This window comes from Mustela nivalis, assembly GCF_964662115.1.
Source record: "Mustela nivalis genome assembly, chromosome: 5".
In the NCBI taxonomy this organism is placed as follows: domain Eukaryota; kingdom Metazoa; phylum Chordata; class Mammalia; order Carnivora; family Mustelidae; genus Mustela; species Mustela nivalis.
In genome coordinates this window covers 70,612,595-70,625,029 of record NC_139024.1, presented here as the reverse complement: position 1 = coordinate 70,625,029, position 12,435 = coordinate 70,612,595, and the positions used below count along the sequence as shown (strand labels likewise).

Here is a 12,435-nt window from a genome sequence, read left to right as displayed (position 1 = left end):
TGTGGCTCAGGGTTTTCTGCCACCTACTCAAGGAAACGTTAGATACTTTTCAACAAAGTAGAAGAAACTGTAAGCCCTCTGCAGTCTGACTGCCTTTCCCCTTCAATGCCCTCTCTTCCCTTCTACAGTGATGTCACGTCGGAATACCCTGTTCTTTCCCAAACACGCCAGCCATCTTTTGCCAGACAAAGACAAGAAACTGTGTGGTTTCATTTACATTGGGAATTTTTTTTTTTAAATATGGTCTCATAGAAACTGACTGTGGATGGTGGTTACCAGGGTGTGGGGAGTGGGGGAAATTGGGAAAGGCTGGTAAAAGGATACAAATTTCCAGTTATAAGATGAATGAGTTTTTTTTTTTTTAAGATTTTATTTATTTATTTGACAGAGAGAAAGAGAGATCACAAGTAGGCAGAGAGGCAGGCAGCAAGAGGGGGGGGAAGCAGGCTCCCTGCTGAGCAGAGAGCCCGATGCGGGGCTCAATCCCAGGACCTGAGACCATGACCTGAGCCAAAGGCAGAGGCTTAACCCACTGAGCCACCCAAACATCCCAAGATGAATGAGTTCTAAAGATCTAATATATAATATGGTAGTTGATAATATTTATTATATTGAAACTTGCTAAGCAAATAGAACCTGTGTTCTCACCCCCCAAAAAAGGCAGGTATGCAGGGGTGATAGATGCATTAATTAATTTGTACATCTATGTATATCAAATCATCCCATGCACACTTTAGTTATAATTTTGTTTGCCAGTTATACTCCGATAAAGTTGAGCAAAACATAGTAGGTGCATAATATCAAGCAGTGCAAGTGCCTCCACGGAAAATAAAGCAGCCTCAGTGAACTGAGAATGGCTGGGATGCCCTGTTAGCCAGGGGCCTCATGAAGAGCTTTGTAAACAAATGCTTATGCAGAGACGAAGGGAGTAATGGGGAGAGCCACATGACTGCCTGGACAAAGAGTAGTCCACCAGAGGAAAAAGCATGTGAGTACACTGTCCTGGAGACTGGCCCATGCTTGGCAGACAACATGGATCCAGGGCAGCTGATGCAGAAGGAATGGTGTTGGGAGAAGCATGACCAAGATATGTTTCAGGGACTCTCCAGTGGCTAATGAAATGTCCTAACTGCTAACAGTCTTCCAATAGCAAGGGGTGCCTGGGAACAGGGATATGCAGTGATGTTAGCGATGGCAACAGGAACAGCAGTTTCAGGTAGAGTGGACGGGGAATGTGAGGGAAAGGAGACAGCTGTGGCTTACGGCCGAACAAATGGAAGTACAGAATGATCATGGTTGAGACAGGGAAAATTATGGAAAGGTCAGTGGGATTGTTTTAGAGGGGGGAAACTCAGTTTTAGATCTGTTAGGGTAGATGCAAAAGTTTTAAGCCTGAATGAGATCATTGAGGGGAGAGAGGGCAGGACAGGTTAGGAGAAATCTGAAGACTGAAGTGTAGGGCACATAAAGAGGTCAAGGGCATGATGTATATTCAGCAAAGGAGACTGAAAAAGAACAACCAGTGAACTGGGATAAAGACAAGAAGAAGGTTGGCTCCAGGAAGCCATTTCTTCTCTATAGTATCCACAGGAACAACACAAACTAGTGGACTCTAAATCTCAGAAACTCTCTTGAGGCAAATTTGGAGTTAGCAGACATAAGGAAATGTCTAAGATGGCCGCCAACAGAAAAGCACAGGATTTCCAAGTGGCCCTGCAGATAATATGGGAATGGAGAGTAGATGAGGGAGTTGTGAGCCGAAACAATCAACTCTAACTTAAAGTAACTTGTGATTCCTACACCCTCCTTCATAAGTCCTTACATGTGATTTAAGGAAAGGATTCAATATACCATAATATCATAATTCAGAAAAGTTTATATCTACTCTTCAAGGAGAATTATAACATTCTTGCATACTAATTGAGACAGATATATTACTATAAAGGATTATAATTTAATTAGGTTGGCTCTCTAGAGTTTCACTTGAAATGTCTAAAACTTGTTTCCAAGTGCCTATATATATATACATATATATATGTGAGTTCAAAATGTGATATATGAGTGTGTGTATGTGCACGTATGTATGTGTGTGTACAGATTCTCTCAGCATCAAGCTTTAACTTAGAGAGCTAAAAGCTTGCCAGAATGTGTCAATTATATATTTGTGGATCTATTTTGCAAAGGCAAAAAATAAATTTGTTGGATAATGAGTTTGTGAGTAGTAGATCAATTTGTTCACGTACCTCACAAAGGTTAGAGTTTATTGTTCATTCATGTACTATTGATTCCATGCACTAGAAGACAGTTAAAATAGGGTCATCACGGCCCCTGACTGATAGGAGTTGTGGTCCTGGTCTATACACAACATATCTTTTTCAACATCAACTTCTTTAGCAGACCAACACAAAGAAAAAGAGTGTTCGCAGTGTCTCAGTGCTACCATCTTGCAACAAATATATTCTTTTTCTTCCTTCCAAGTTTCTGATGCATCATACAGTTTTATCTAGTGGGAATTCTGTACTTACATTTGAAAGAAGTTTGTAACAACCTAAAATTACATGTTAGTACAGGTTAGTTTTCAAGTCTTGCTAATTGTTTCTTTTGTAGAGAAAGATGATCAGAAAACCTGGCAAAGCCTGGCTGGCTGTGGTCTATCAGTGCCAGAGTGATAACAGGGCAAGTTATATAAGACCTACTTAGTAGAAAAGATCATAAAATTGTCAGAAAATCTTATTCATTTTCATGTAGAGAGCTTTCCCATCATTCCTCACACAAAATCACATTCCTTTGTGTTTAAAATAAATTTAATTTTAAATCCATATGTAAATTAGAAAAAGCACTCTTACTTTATGTGAAATATTTATTCACAGTTCATGCGTTGAAGGGCTAGTGGCAATTTGGGCTGAGTTTACAGAAATAAATTATATAGCTTCTAGGACCAGTTTTTTTAATTGAAAAATAGTAATACTTATTCTGCTATGAAACAATGTGTGTGAATGCTACTCCTATTTTTCTTACAATTCATGAAAAACAGGACACTTGCCGGATGTTTAATATTTTTATGGTTGCCATATAATGATTAAAATTTCAAAATGTTTACATAGTGTGACGCATTGCACATTCATTAAGAAATGACCATATTTATTTGTCAACTATTATTGGTAATATTTTGTTGTAATACCCTACTCTTGACTAGAAATGTATACATAAGAATAAATAACTACCCCCAAATAAGTTCCAATCATCTGGATAATGGACAAAATTACTTAAATGTATAAAATTAATAGGTTAAAAGATTTTTTTACCATGTTTTTTTTTTTTCTTTCCAACTCAGTTTTAGCCCTTCTTGTGTCATGCAAGGCCTTGATGATTACCGTTGCACCGCTTGCCCCCGGGGATACGAAGGCCAGTACTGTGAACGGTATGCAGTCATGAAACCGAGAGATCATCTAATAAAGGATCACAGTAGAAATGTAGTCATTATTTTCATAATTTATTTTCATTTTCTCCAGTAGTTCATATGCTTTCCACACTTATTTTTAATTTTTATATCTGTAGAAACTTTCTCCGAAGATAGTCATTTATTTCCACCGTATATATATACACATGTATGTATATATATAAAAATGTGCTTTGGTATTCATGGTTAGGCTAATATTCATTTCATGCCCTTGTAAATACCAGAAGGATGATGACTAAAAGCATCCCTGGACACCAAGGCTGTTATCTGAAGTAATTTATGAAAAAAAAATGTTCAGTAGTATACTACATTTATCTATGTAAGCATGTAAATATCTCTGTTCCCACTATCTATGAATACAGGTATATAGAAAAGACTGGAAGGGTACAGTGAAATGACAGTTACTGTCTTAAGCCAAAGTGATTATAGAAAATGTATTTTTTTCATATCCATTAATGTTTAATCAATAGGAGTTGACGGTTCATATAGCTTATAGATGAACAGGGCATATATTATCAAATATGAATGTCTTGAATTATTTTCGCAGTTCTCAAATGTTGTTACAGCTTTACTTTCATCATCTCCAACATATAAATGATCAAATTATATTTTCCTGAAAAATTGCTTTTATTCAGCTAATTAAACCAAAGGTCTTGGTTAAATTTTTATTGTAACTTTCCAAATGAATTTGTTCCACTTCTGAGAGCTTCTTAAATCATTTGAATCACCTTATGACCTGCCTAAGCTCATCAGCTCAGGTCTAAAATTGCTTACATGTTTTGAGTGTCCCTGTAATGTAGGAAACCCCTCCCCATGTTTTATCTTTGTTACTTTTGTAATTAACTCTTTGAGCATTTAATCAATCTCAGTCTGCTTAGAATAGAATTCTTTCACCTGCAAATGTTAAGAAATAATTTAAGTAGACTTATTTAAATGGTCGAGCATTTATAATCTTACATTGAAAATAAAATAACAACTAAAACCACAAATGTGTAAAAGCTTAGTTACGGATAACTTTTTTTTTTTCTTTTTGGCATTGCCTTTTCTTTTCTTCCTTTTTTTTTTTTTTTAAAGAATTTATTTATATATTTGACAGAGAGAGATCACAAGTAGTCAGAGAGGCAGGCAGAGAGAGAGAGGAGGAAGCAGACTCCCTGCTGAGCAGAAAGCCTGATGCGGGACTCGATCCTAGGACCCTGGGATCATGACCTGAGCCGAAGGCAGTGGCTTAACCCACTGAGCCACCCAGGCACCCCTGCATTGCCTTTTCTTACCAGCACAAGATATATTAATTTTCACAATTATTTGTGCAAATTTCCACTGAAGATAGTTCGGGATTATCTGCCTAATGTTTGTAATTTTTGGCTTCAGCCTCCTACTGTCTCTCAACTTCCTCCCATGCTTGTCTCTGGAACAAAAACTGTGGGTGTTGATTATAGTTAGCTGACTGTATATGTAATTTATTGTCCAAACCGGGATATTCTAAGGAGAGATAGGAAGTGTTTTAATAATTAAACTAGGACAACAGGAAATTTGGGACCATTCTAGGCAACCCAGAGCATATGGTCCTGCTAGAATCTTGTTATTACCAGGTTTCCAGTAACATAACCCACAGTGATATATACTTAGGTGAATGGATGTATGAATGAGTGGAAGAGTCAATGAATTGATTTCATATTGGGTTCATCCAGTTGGATTTTCTTTCTAATATCTCAAATTAATATTACATAATTTATTTCCATAACATTAACCCACTTCAAGATGGAATCTCCATCTTGAGGATGATATGATAGAAAGACCAGTAAAGTTAAATAGAAAATCTAATAGTTTATTGCCACTTAGCTTCTTTTTGTTCAAAATTAGTGGGTTGAATTATTTGGTCATTTTGATCTTTAAAATGTATGAGTCTAGGAAAGCCCAGGTGTCAATATATAATTTTATTTATTTATAATTTTTAAAAAAGAAGACTTCAAAGCAATGTTTATGATCTAGAGTAGTGGAAGGCAGAGTGACCCACAGAATTTGGCCCATTGCCTGATTCTGTATGGCACTATAAGCTAACAATGGTTGTTACAGGCAAACATTTACAATCAGTGTGATGATAGGAAGCACTAAACTTGACACTTTAATAAGAACTTCCTTCTTGTTAGTAGATTGATTTTACATTAATACATTACTATTACAAAGTAATCTGTACTCAAATATTGTTGTTCTTGTTGTTATTATTATTAATAATTTGAATTCCATCTTGATTTCCATCAGCAAAAAAAAAAAAAAAATGCTTAGAAATGTATTTATTCCTCACCGAATGGATTTGATTTTGCATCTTGATCTGGAAAAGTATAAAATCAGTACTGGCTAATTCTTTACAGGAAAAGTGTACTGGCTCCTGATCTGTTGACTCTCGGTATCACTTTGGTTCCATCCAACACAACACAAACACAACAATTGAGAGACGTGACATATTATTAATCTCCTGCTTTTTCACTGTTTAAATTCAGATGTGCCCCTGGCTATACTGGTAGCCCCAGCAGCCCTGGAGGTTCCTGCCAAGAATGTGAGTGTGACCCCCACGGCTCGCTGCCTGTCCCCTGTGACCCCATCACAGGGCTCTGCACATGCCGCCCCGGAGCCACAGGGCCGAAGTGTGATGGCTGCAAGCATTGGCATGCACGCGAGGGCATGGAGTGTGTGTGTACGTACGCTAACTTCGCCATTCATTCTGGGGGCCCTTTTCCACTTCGGTCTCGATTCCAATAAGAACTACTGACTCTTTTATTTTTTCTTTTTCTGCAATAGCTAATGCTACTCGTCATTCTTCCTGACACTATCTATCTACCTTATGCTGTTTGCCTGCTGTTTTTGTCTCTGTCCCGTGGAGTCCAGAAGAGCTGAGAAAATCCTCAGCATGCTTTAGTCAGTGCACAGAAGACCTACGACCAAGCTTCTAGAGGCATATTTTATTTTATTTTCTCCAGCTCAGAGTTTGCAGTTTTACGCAGGGTTGGCATAGGCTCTGTGACAGATTAAAGACCTGGGTTCATTCAATTTTTCAGAATCCTCCTGAATTTGTAATCCACTGGACAGGCACTTTAGGCCTTGAATTACAACTGACTTTTCTTTCCTAGCTTGTAGGGAAATCCACGGGCATACTGCTTCATAACTTTCTTTTGAACTGCAGATCCTGAAAGCAGTGACAGTGAACTCAAGTATTTTTACTCACAGGTGCAATAAACAGAAAACAGTGTGCTTTTTTTTTCTTTGAAACTGCTGCTGCTAGCTTTAGTAATCCCATAGGCCATATAGAAAGTACATTGACTATCAGTAGTTAAATATAATTAGATAATATAAATTCTAATCTAAAATTAGGTTATTTATAAATTTAGGAGGGACTGTTACATTCTTTTTGTCTTGAGGGAATTTATATTAGTAGTCTTAATTCTTTTAAAAAAAAATAGAAATATAAAATATTTGAGTAGCTTTGATTTTAATACTTACCTACTTTAGTGTATTTATGCATGCCAATATTTCTAGTTTTCACATCTTATGTGTGTGTTAATCTTAATAGCATTTTAATTAGAATTTTTGTTTGTATTCCAATTTTATAAGAGTAACCTCAAAAGCTAAGGCTGGCCAGCATGGATGTGTGAATGGATGGGTTTGAAGTATAATCAACATACAAAGTTATATTAGTTTCAGGTGTACAACATAGTGATTCAACAATTCTTGCAATTTCTCAATGGTCACCGTAAGTGGAGTCACCATCTGTCACCAAATGACTATATTCCCAATGCTATACTTTTCATACCCATGACTTATTTATTTTATAACTAGAAATTTTACCTCTTAACCTATTTCACATTTCACACAACCCCCACCACCTCCTTTCTGGCAATTATTAGCTTATTCTCTGTATTTAAGTGTCTAGTTTTTCATTTTTTTGTTTTGTTTTTTAGGTTCCACTTACAAGTGAAGTCATATCATCATTTGTCTGACACATATCACACAATACTCTCCAAGTCCATCCATGTTGTTGCACATGGCAAAATTTCATTCTTCTTTATGGCTGAGTAGTATTCCGCTGTATATATATATACCACACCTTCTTTACACATTCATCTAAAATGGACATCTGAGTTGCTTCCATAACTTGGCCATTGTAAATAATGCAATAAACATGGAGGTGCATTTACCTTTTTGAATTAGTATTTATATTTTCTTTGTTTAAATACCTAGTAGTGGAATTGCTGGATTGTATGGTATCTCTACTTCTAATTTTTTGAGGAAACTCCATACTGTTTCCACAGCAGTTATACCAATTTACATTCTTACGAACAATGAACAATTCCTTTTTCTCCACATCCTTGCCAACACTTATTTCTTGTCTTTTCAATTCTAGCCATTCTAATAGGTGAAAGTGGATAGATCTTGCATCATGGTTTTGATTTGCATTTCCCTAATGACCAGTGATGTTGCACGTCTTTTCATGTGTCTGTTGGCCATCTGCAGGTCTTCATTGGGAAAATGTCTATACAGGTCCTCTGTCCATTTTTAATTAAATTATTTGGGAATTTTGATGTTGAGTTGTAGAAGTTTTTTTATATTTTGGGTATTAAGTCCTTATCAGGTATATCACTTGCAAATATCTTCTCCCATTCAGTAGGCTCTCTTAGTTTTGTTGGTGGTTTCCTTTGCTGTACAAAAGCTTTTTATTCTGGTGTAATCCCAAAAGTTTATTTTTGCTTTTATTTCCCTTGCCTGAGAAGACATAGCTAATAAAATATTCCTAAGGCCAATATCAAAGAAGTACTGCCTGTGTTTTCCTCAAGGATTTTTATGATTTGAGGTCTCACATGTAGGTCTTTAATCCATTTTTTGGTTGCTTTTTATATGGTCTAAGAAAATGGTCTAGTTTTATTCTCTTCCATGTAGCTGTTCAGTTTTACCAATATCATTTGTTGAAGATACTGTCTTTTCCCCACAGTATAGTCTTGCCTCCTTTGTTGTTGATTAATTCACCATATAAGCCTGGGGTTTTCTTTGAGACTCTTTATTCTGTTCTTCCTTCTCAAGATTGCTTGGGCTATTTGGAGTCTTTTGTGGTTCCATGAAAATGTTAGTATCATTTGTTCTATTTCTGTGAAAAATGCTATCGGTATTTTGATAAGGATTGCATCCAATCCATAGATTGTTTTGGGTAGTACAGACATTTTAACAGTATTAATTCTTCCCATCCATAGCCATGGGATGTTTCTTTGTGTCACCTTAAATTTCTTTCATCAATGTTTTATAGATTTTAGAGTATAGGCCTTTTACCTCCTTAAGTTTAATTCCAAGTATTTTATTATTTTTGGTGCAGTTGTGAATGAGGTAGTCTTCTTAATTTCTCTTTCTTCTACTCCATTATTAGTGCATAGAAATGCAACATATTTCTATATATTAATTTTGTACCCTGCAACATTACTGAGTTTATTTATCAGCTGTAGAAGTTTTTTGGTGGAGTCTTTAGGGTTTTCTATGTATATAGCATCATGCCATCTGCAAATAGTGACAGTTTTAGTTCCTTCTTACCAATTACTACCTTTTGTTTTCTTTGTGTCTGATTGCCATTGCTAGGATTTCCCATAGGATGCTGAATAAAAGTGGTGAGCATGGACATCCTTGTCTGTTCCTGATATTAGGGGAAAAGTTCTCAGTTTTTCACCATTGGGAATGAGAACCTGTGGGTTCTTCATGTATGACTTTTATTATGTTGAGGCATATTATCTCTAAATAAACTTCATTGAGAATTTTTATTATGAATGAATATTGTATTTGTCAAACACTTTTCCTACATCTATCAGAATGATCCTGGGTTTTTTTTTTTTCCTTTATCTTATAATGTGATGTAGTATACTGATTCATTTGTGAATAATAAACCACACTTGTATACTTGGAATAAATCCTGCTTGATTCTGGTGAATGATATTTTAAGTTTATTATTGAATTTAGTTTGCTAATATTTTGTTGAGAATTTTTACATCTATGTTCATCAGAGATATTGGCCTTTTTTTCTTTTCTTTGTAGTATTTTTGGTTTTGGTATCAGGGTAATAACCATTGGCCTCATAGAATAAATCTGGAAGTTTTCTTTTCACTTTTTTTTTTTTTAATACTTTGAGGCAAGTAAGCATTAACTCTTCTTTAAATGTTTGGTAGAATTCATCTGTGAAGCCATCTAGCCTTAGACATTTGTTTTGGGGGAGGTTTTTTGATTACAGATTCAATTTCATTACTAGCAATCAGTTAATCAGATTTTCTATTTCTTCCTGATTTAGTTTGGGAAGCTTATATGTTTCTAGGAATTTATCATTTTCTTCTAGGTTGTCCAATTTGTTGACATATACTTTTTCATAATATTCTAATTCCTTGTATTTCTTCAGAGTCCTTCATTTCTGCTTTTGTTTATTTATTTGGGTTCTTTTTTTTTTTTTCTTGATGAATCTGGCTAAAAGTTTATCAATTTTGTTTATCTTTTCAAAGAACCAGTTCTTGATTTCATTGATAATTTCTGTTGTTTTTTCTTTGTCTTATTTCTGTTCTAATCTTTATTATTTTCTTTCTTCTACTACCTTTGGGCTTTGTTTTTCTTCTTTTTATAGTTCTTTTTAAATCTTTTATAACATTTGTTTTATTACTCTAGCTACATTTTCTTTCTTTTTACTTAAATTCAATTAGCCAACATATAGTACATCATTAGATATAAAGTTCAATAATTCATCAGTTGCATATAATACCCCATGCTTCTCACATCATGTGCCCTCCTTCATGCCCATCACTCAATTACCCCATCCCCTAACCCACCTCCCCTCCAACAACACTCAGTTTATTTTCTATAGTTAAAAGTCTCTCAGGTTTTTCTCCCTTTCTGAGGACTTCCCTTTCATTTTTCCCTCCTTTCTCTTATGATCTTCTGTGCTGTTTCTTATATTCCACATATGAATAGAACCATATGATGATAGCCTTTCTCTGACTGACTTATTTCACTCAGTGTAATACACTCCATTTCCATCCACATGGATGCAAATTGTAAGCATTTGTCCTTTCTGATGGCTGAGTACTATTACATATATATGTAATAGTACTCAGTATATAGTATATATACTGAGTAATAGTACTCAGTATATAGTATATAGTATATAGTATATATACTTTCTGATGGCTGAGTACTATTACATATATATGTAATAGTACTCAGTATATAGTATATATACACTTCTTTATCCATTTATCTGTCGGTAGACATCTCAGCTCTTTCCAAACTTTTCTATTGTGGACATTGCTGCTGTGAACATTGGGGTGTAGGTGCCCCTTCAGATCACTACATTTGTATCTTTGGAGTAAATACCTAGTGGTGCAATTGCTGGATCATAGGGTAGCTCTACTTTTAAATTCCTGAGGAAATCCATACTGTTTTCCAGAGTGGCTGTACCAGCTTGTATTCCCACCAACAGTGTAAGAGGGTTCCCCTTTCTCTGCAACCTTGCCAAATTTTGTTATTTCCTCAGTTGTTCATTTTAGCCATTCTAATTGGTGTGAGGTGATATCTCATTGTAGTTTTGGTTTATATTTCCCTGATGCCAAGTGATGTGAGGCATTTTTTCATGTGTTGGCCATCTGGATGTCTTCGTTGGAGAAATGTATGTTCATGTCTTCTAGCCATTTCTTGACTGTATTATTTGTTTTTTGGGTGTTGAGTTTGATCAGTACTCTGCAGATCTTGGATACTAGCCCTTTATTTGATACATCATTTGCGAAACATCTTCTCCCATTCTGTAGGTTGCCTTTCAGTTTTGTTGAATTTCTTTTGCTATGCAGAAGGGGTTTTTTTTTCTTTCTTTCTTTTTTTTTTTTTTTGAAGAGTTTATTTATTTATTTTGACAGAGGGACCAAGCACAAGCAGTGGGGAGCAAGAGAGGGAGAAGAAGTACATTCCCCACTGAGTGGAGTGTGTGATGTGGGGCATAATCCCAGGTCCCTGGGATCATGACCAGAGCCAAAGGCAGACGCTTAACCAGCTGAACCACCCATGTGTCCCTGTGTAGCTTTTTATCTTGATGAAGTCCCAATAGTTCATTTTTTAACCTTGTCTTTGAAGACATGTCTAGCAAAAGAGCTGCTGTGGCAGAGGACAAAGAGGTTGCTGCCTGTGTTTTCCTCTAGAATTTGTAGGATTTGTAGATTGCTACAAGTATCATAGACATCTTGAAAGTATTTTGGTCTTCCAATCCAAGAGCATGGAATGTTTTTCCATTTCTTTGTGTCTTCCTTAATTTCTTTCTTGAGTACTCTATAGTTTTCTACTTATAGATCTCTTGCCTCTTTGGTTAGATTTATTTCTAGCTATCTTATGGGTTTTGGGGGCAATTGCAAATGGGATCAACTCCTTAATTTTTATTTCTTCTTTATCCCTCTTGGTATATAGAAATGCAACTGATTTCTGTGCACTGATTTTATATCCTGACACTTTACTGAATTCCTATATGAGTTCTAGCATTTTGGGGGTAGAGTCTTTGGGTCTGCCACATAGAGTATCATGTCATCTATAAGGAGTAAGAGTTTGACTTCTTTGCTGATTCAAATGCTTTTCATTTCCTTTTGTTGCCTGATTTCTGATGCTAGAACTTCTAGTACTATGTTGAACAGCAGTGTTGATAGTGGACATACCTGCCATGTTCCTGATCTTAGGGGAAAAGCTCTATTTTTCCCCATTGAGAATGATATTCACTGTGGGTTTTTCATAGCCTTGATGATACTGAGATATGTACCCTCTATTTCTACACTGTGAGGAGTTTAAATCAAGAAAGGATGCCATACTTTGTCAAATGCTTTTTCTGCATCTATTAAGAGCATCATATGGTTCTTCTCCTTTCTTTTATTAATCTAGTGTATCACATTCATTGATTTGTGAATGTTGAACCAAACTTGCATCCCACT

General features: G+C 35.8%; 1 protein-coding gene across 6 annotated transcripts in view; it reads left to right on the top strand.

Annotated features, from left to right (window-relative positions):
- LAMA2 (laminin subunit alpha 2) overlaps positions 1 to 12,435 on the top strand; it is a 641,423-nt gene that overhangs the window by 447,463 nt on the left and 181,525 nt on the right. For all 6 annotated transcript variants that reach the window (XM_082731189.1, XM_082731188.1, XM_082731187.1 and 3 more), the window contains 2 exons: positions 3,335 to 3,421; positions 5,962 to 6,155. In XM_082731189.1, the coding sequence (XP_082587315.1) occupies positions 3,335 to 3,421; positions 5,962 to 6,155 (281 nt within the window). The remainder of the gene's footprint in view (positions 1 to 3,334; positions 3,422 to 5,961; positions 6,156 to 12,435) is intronic.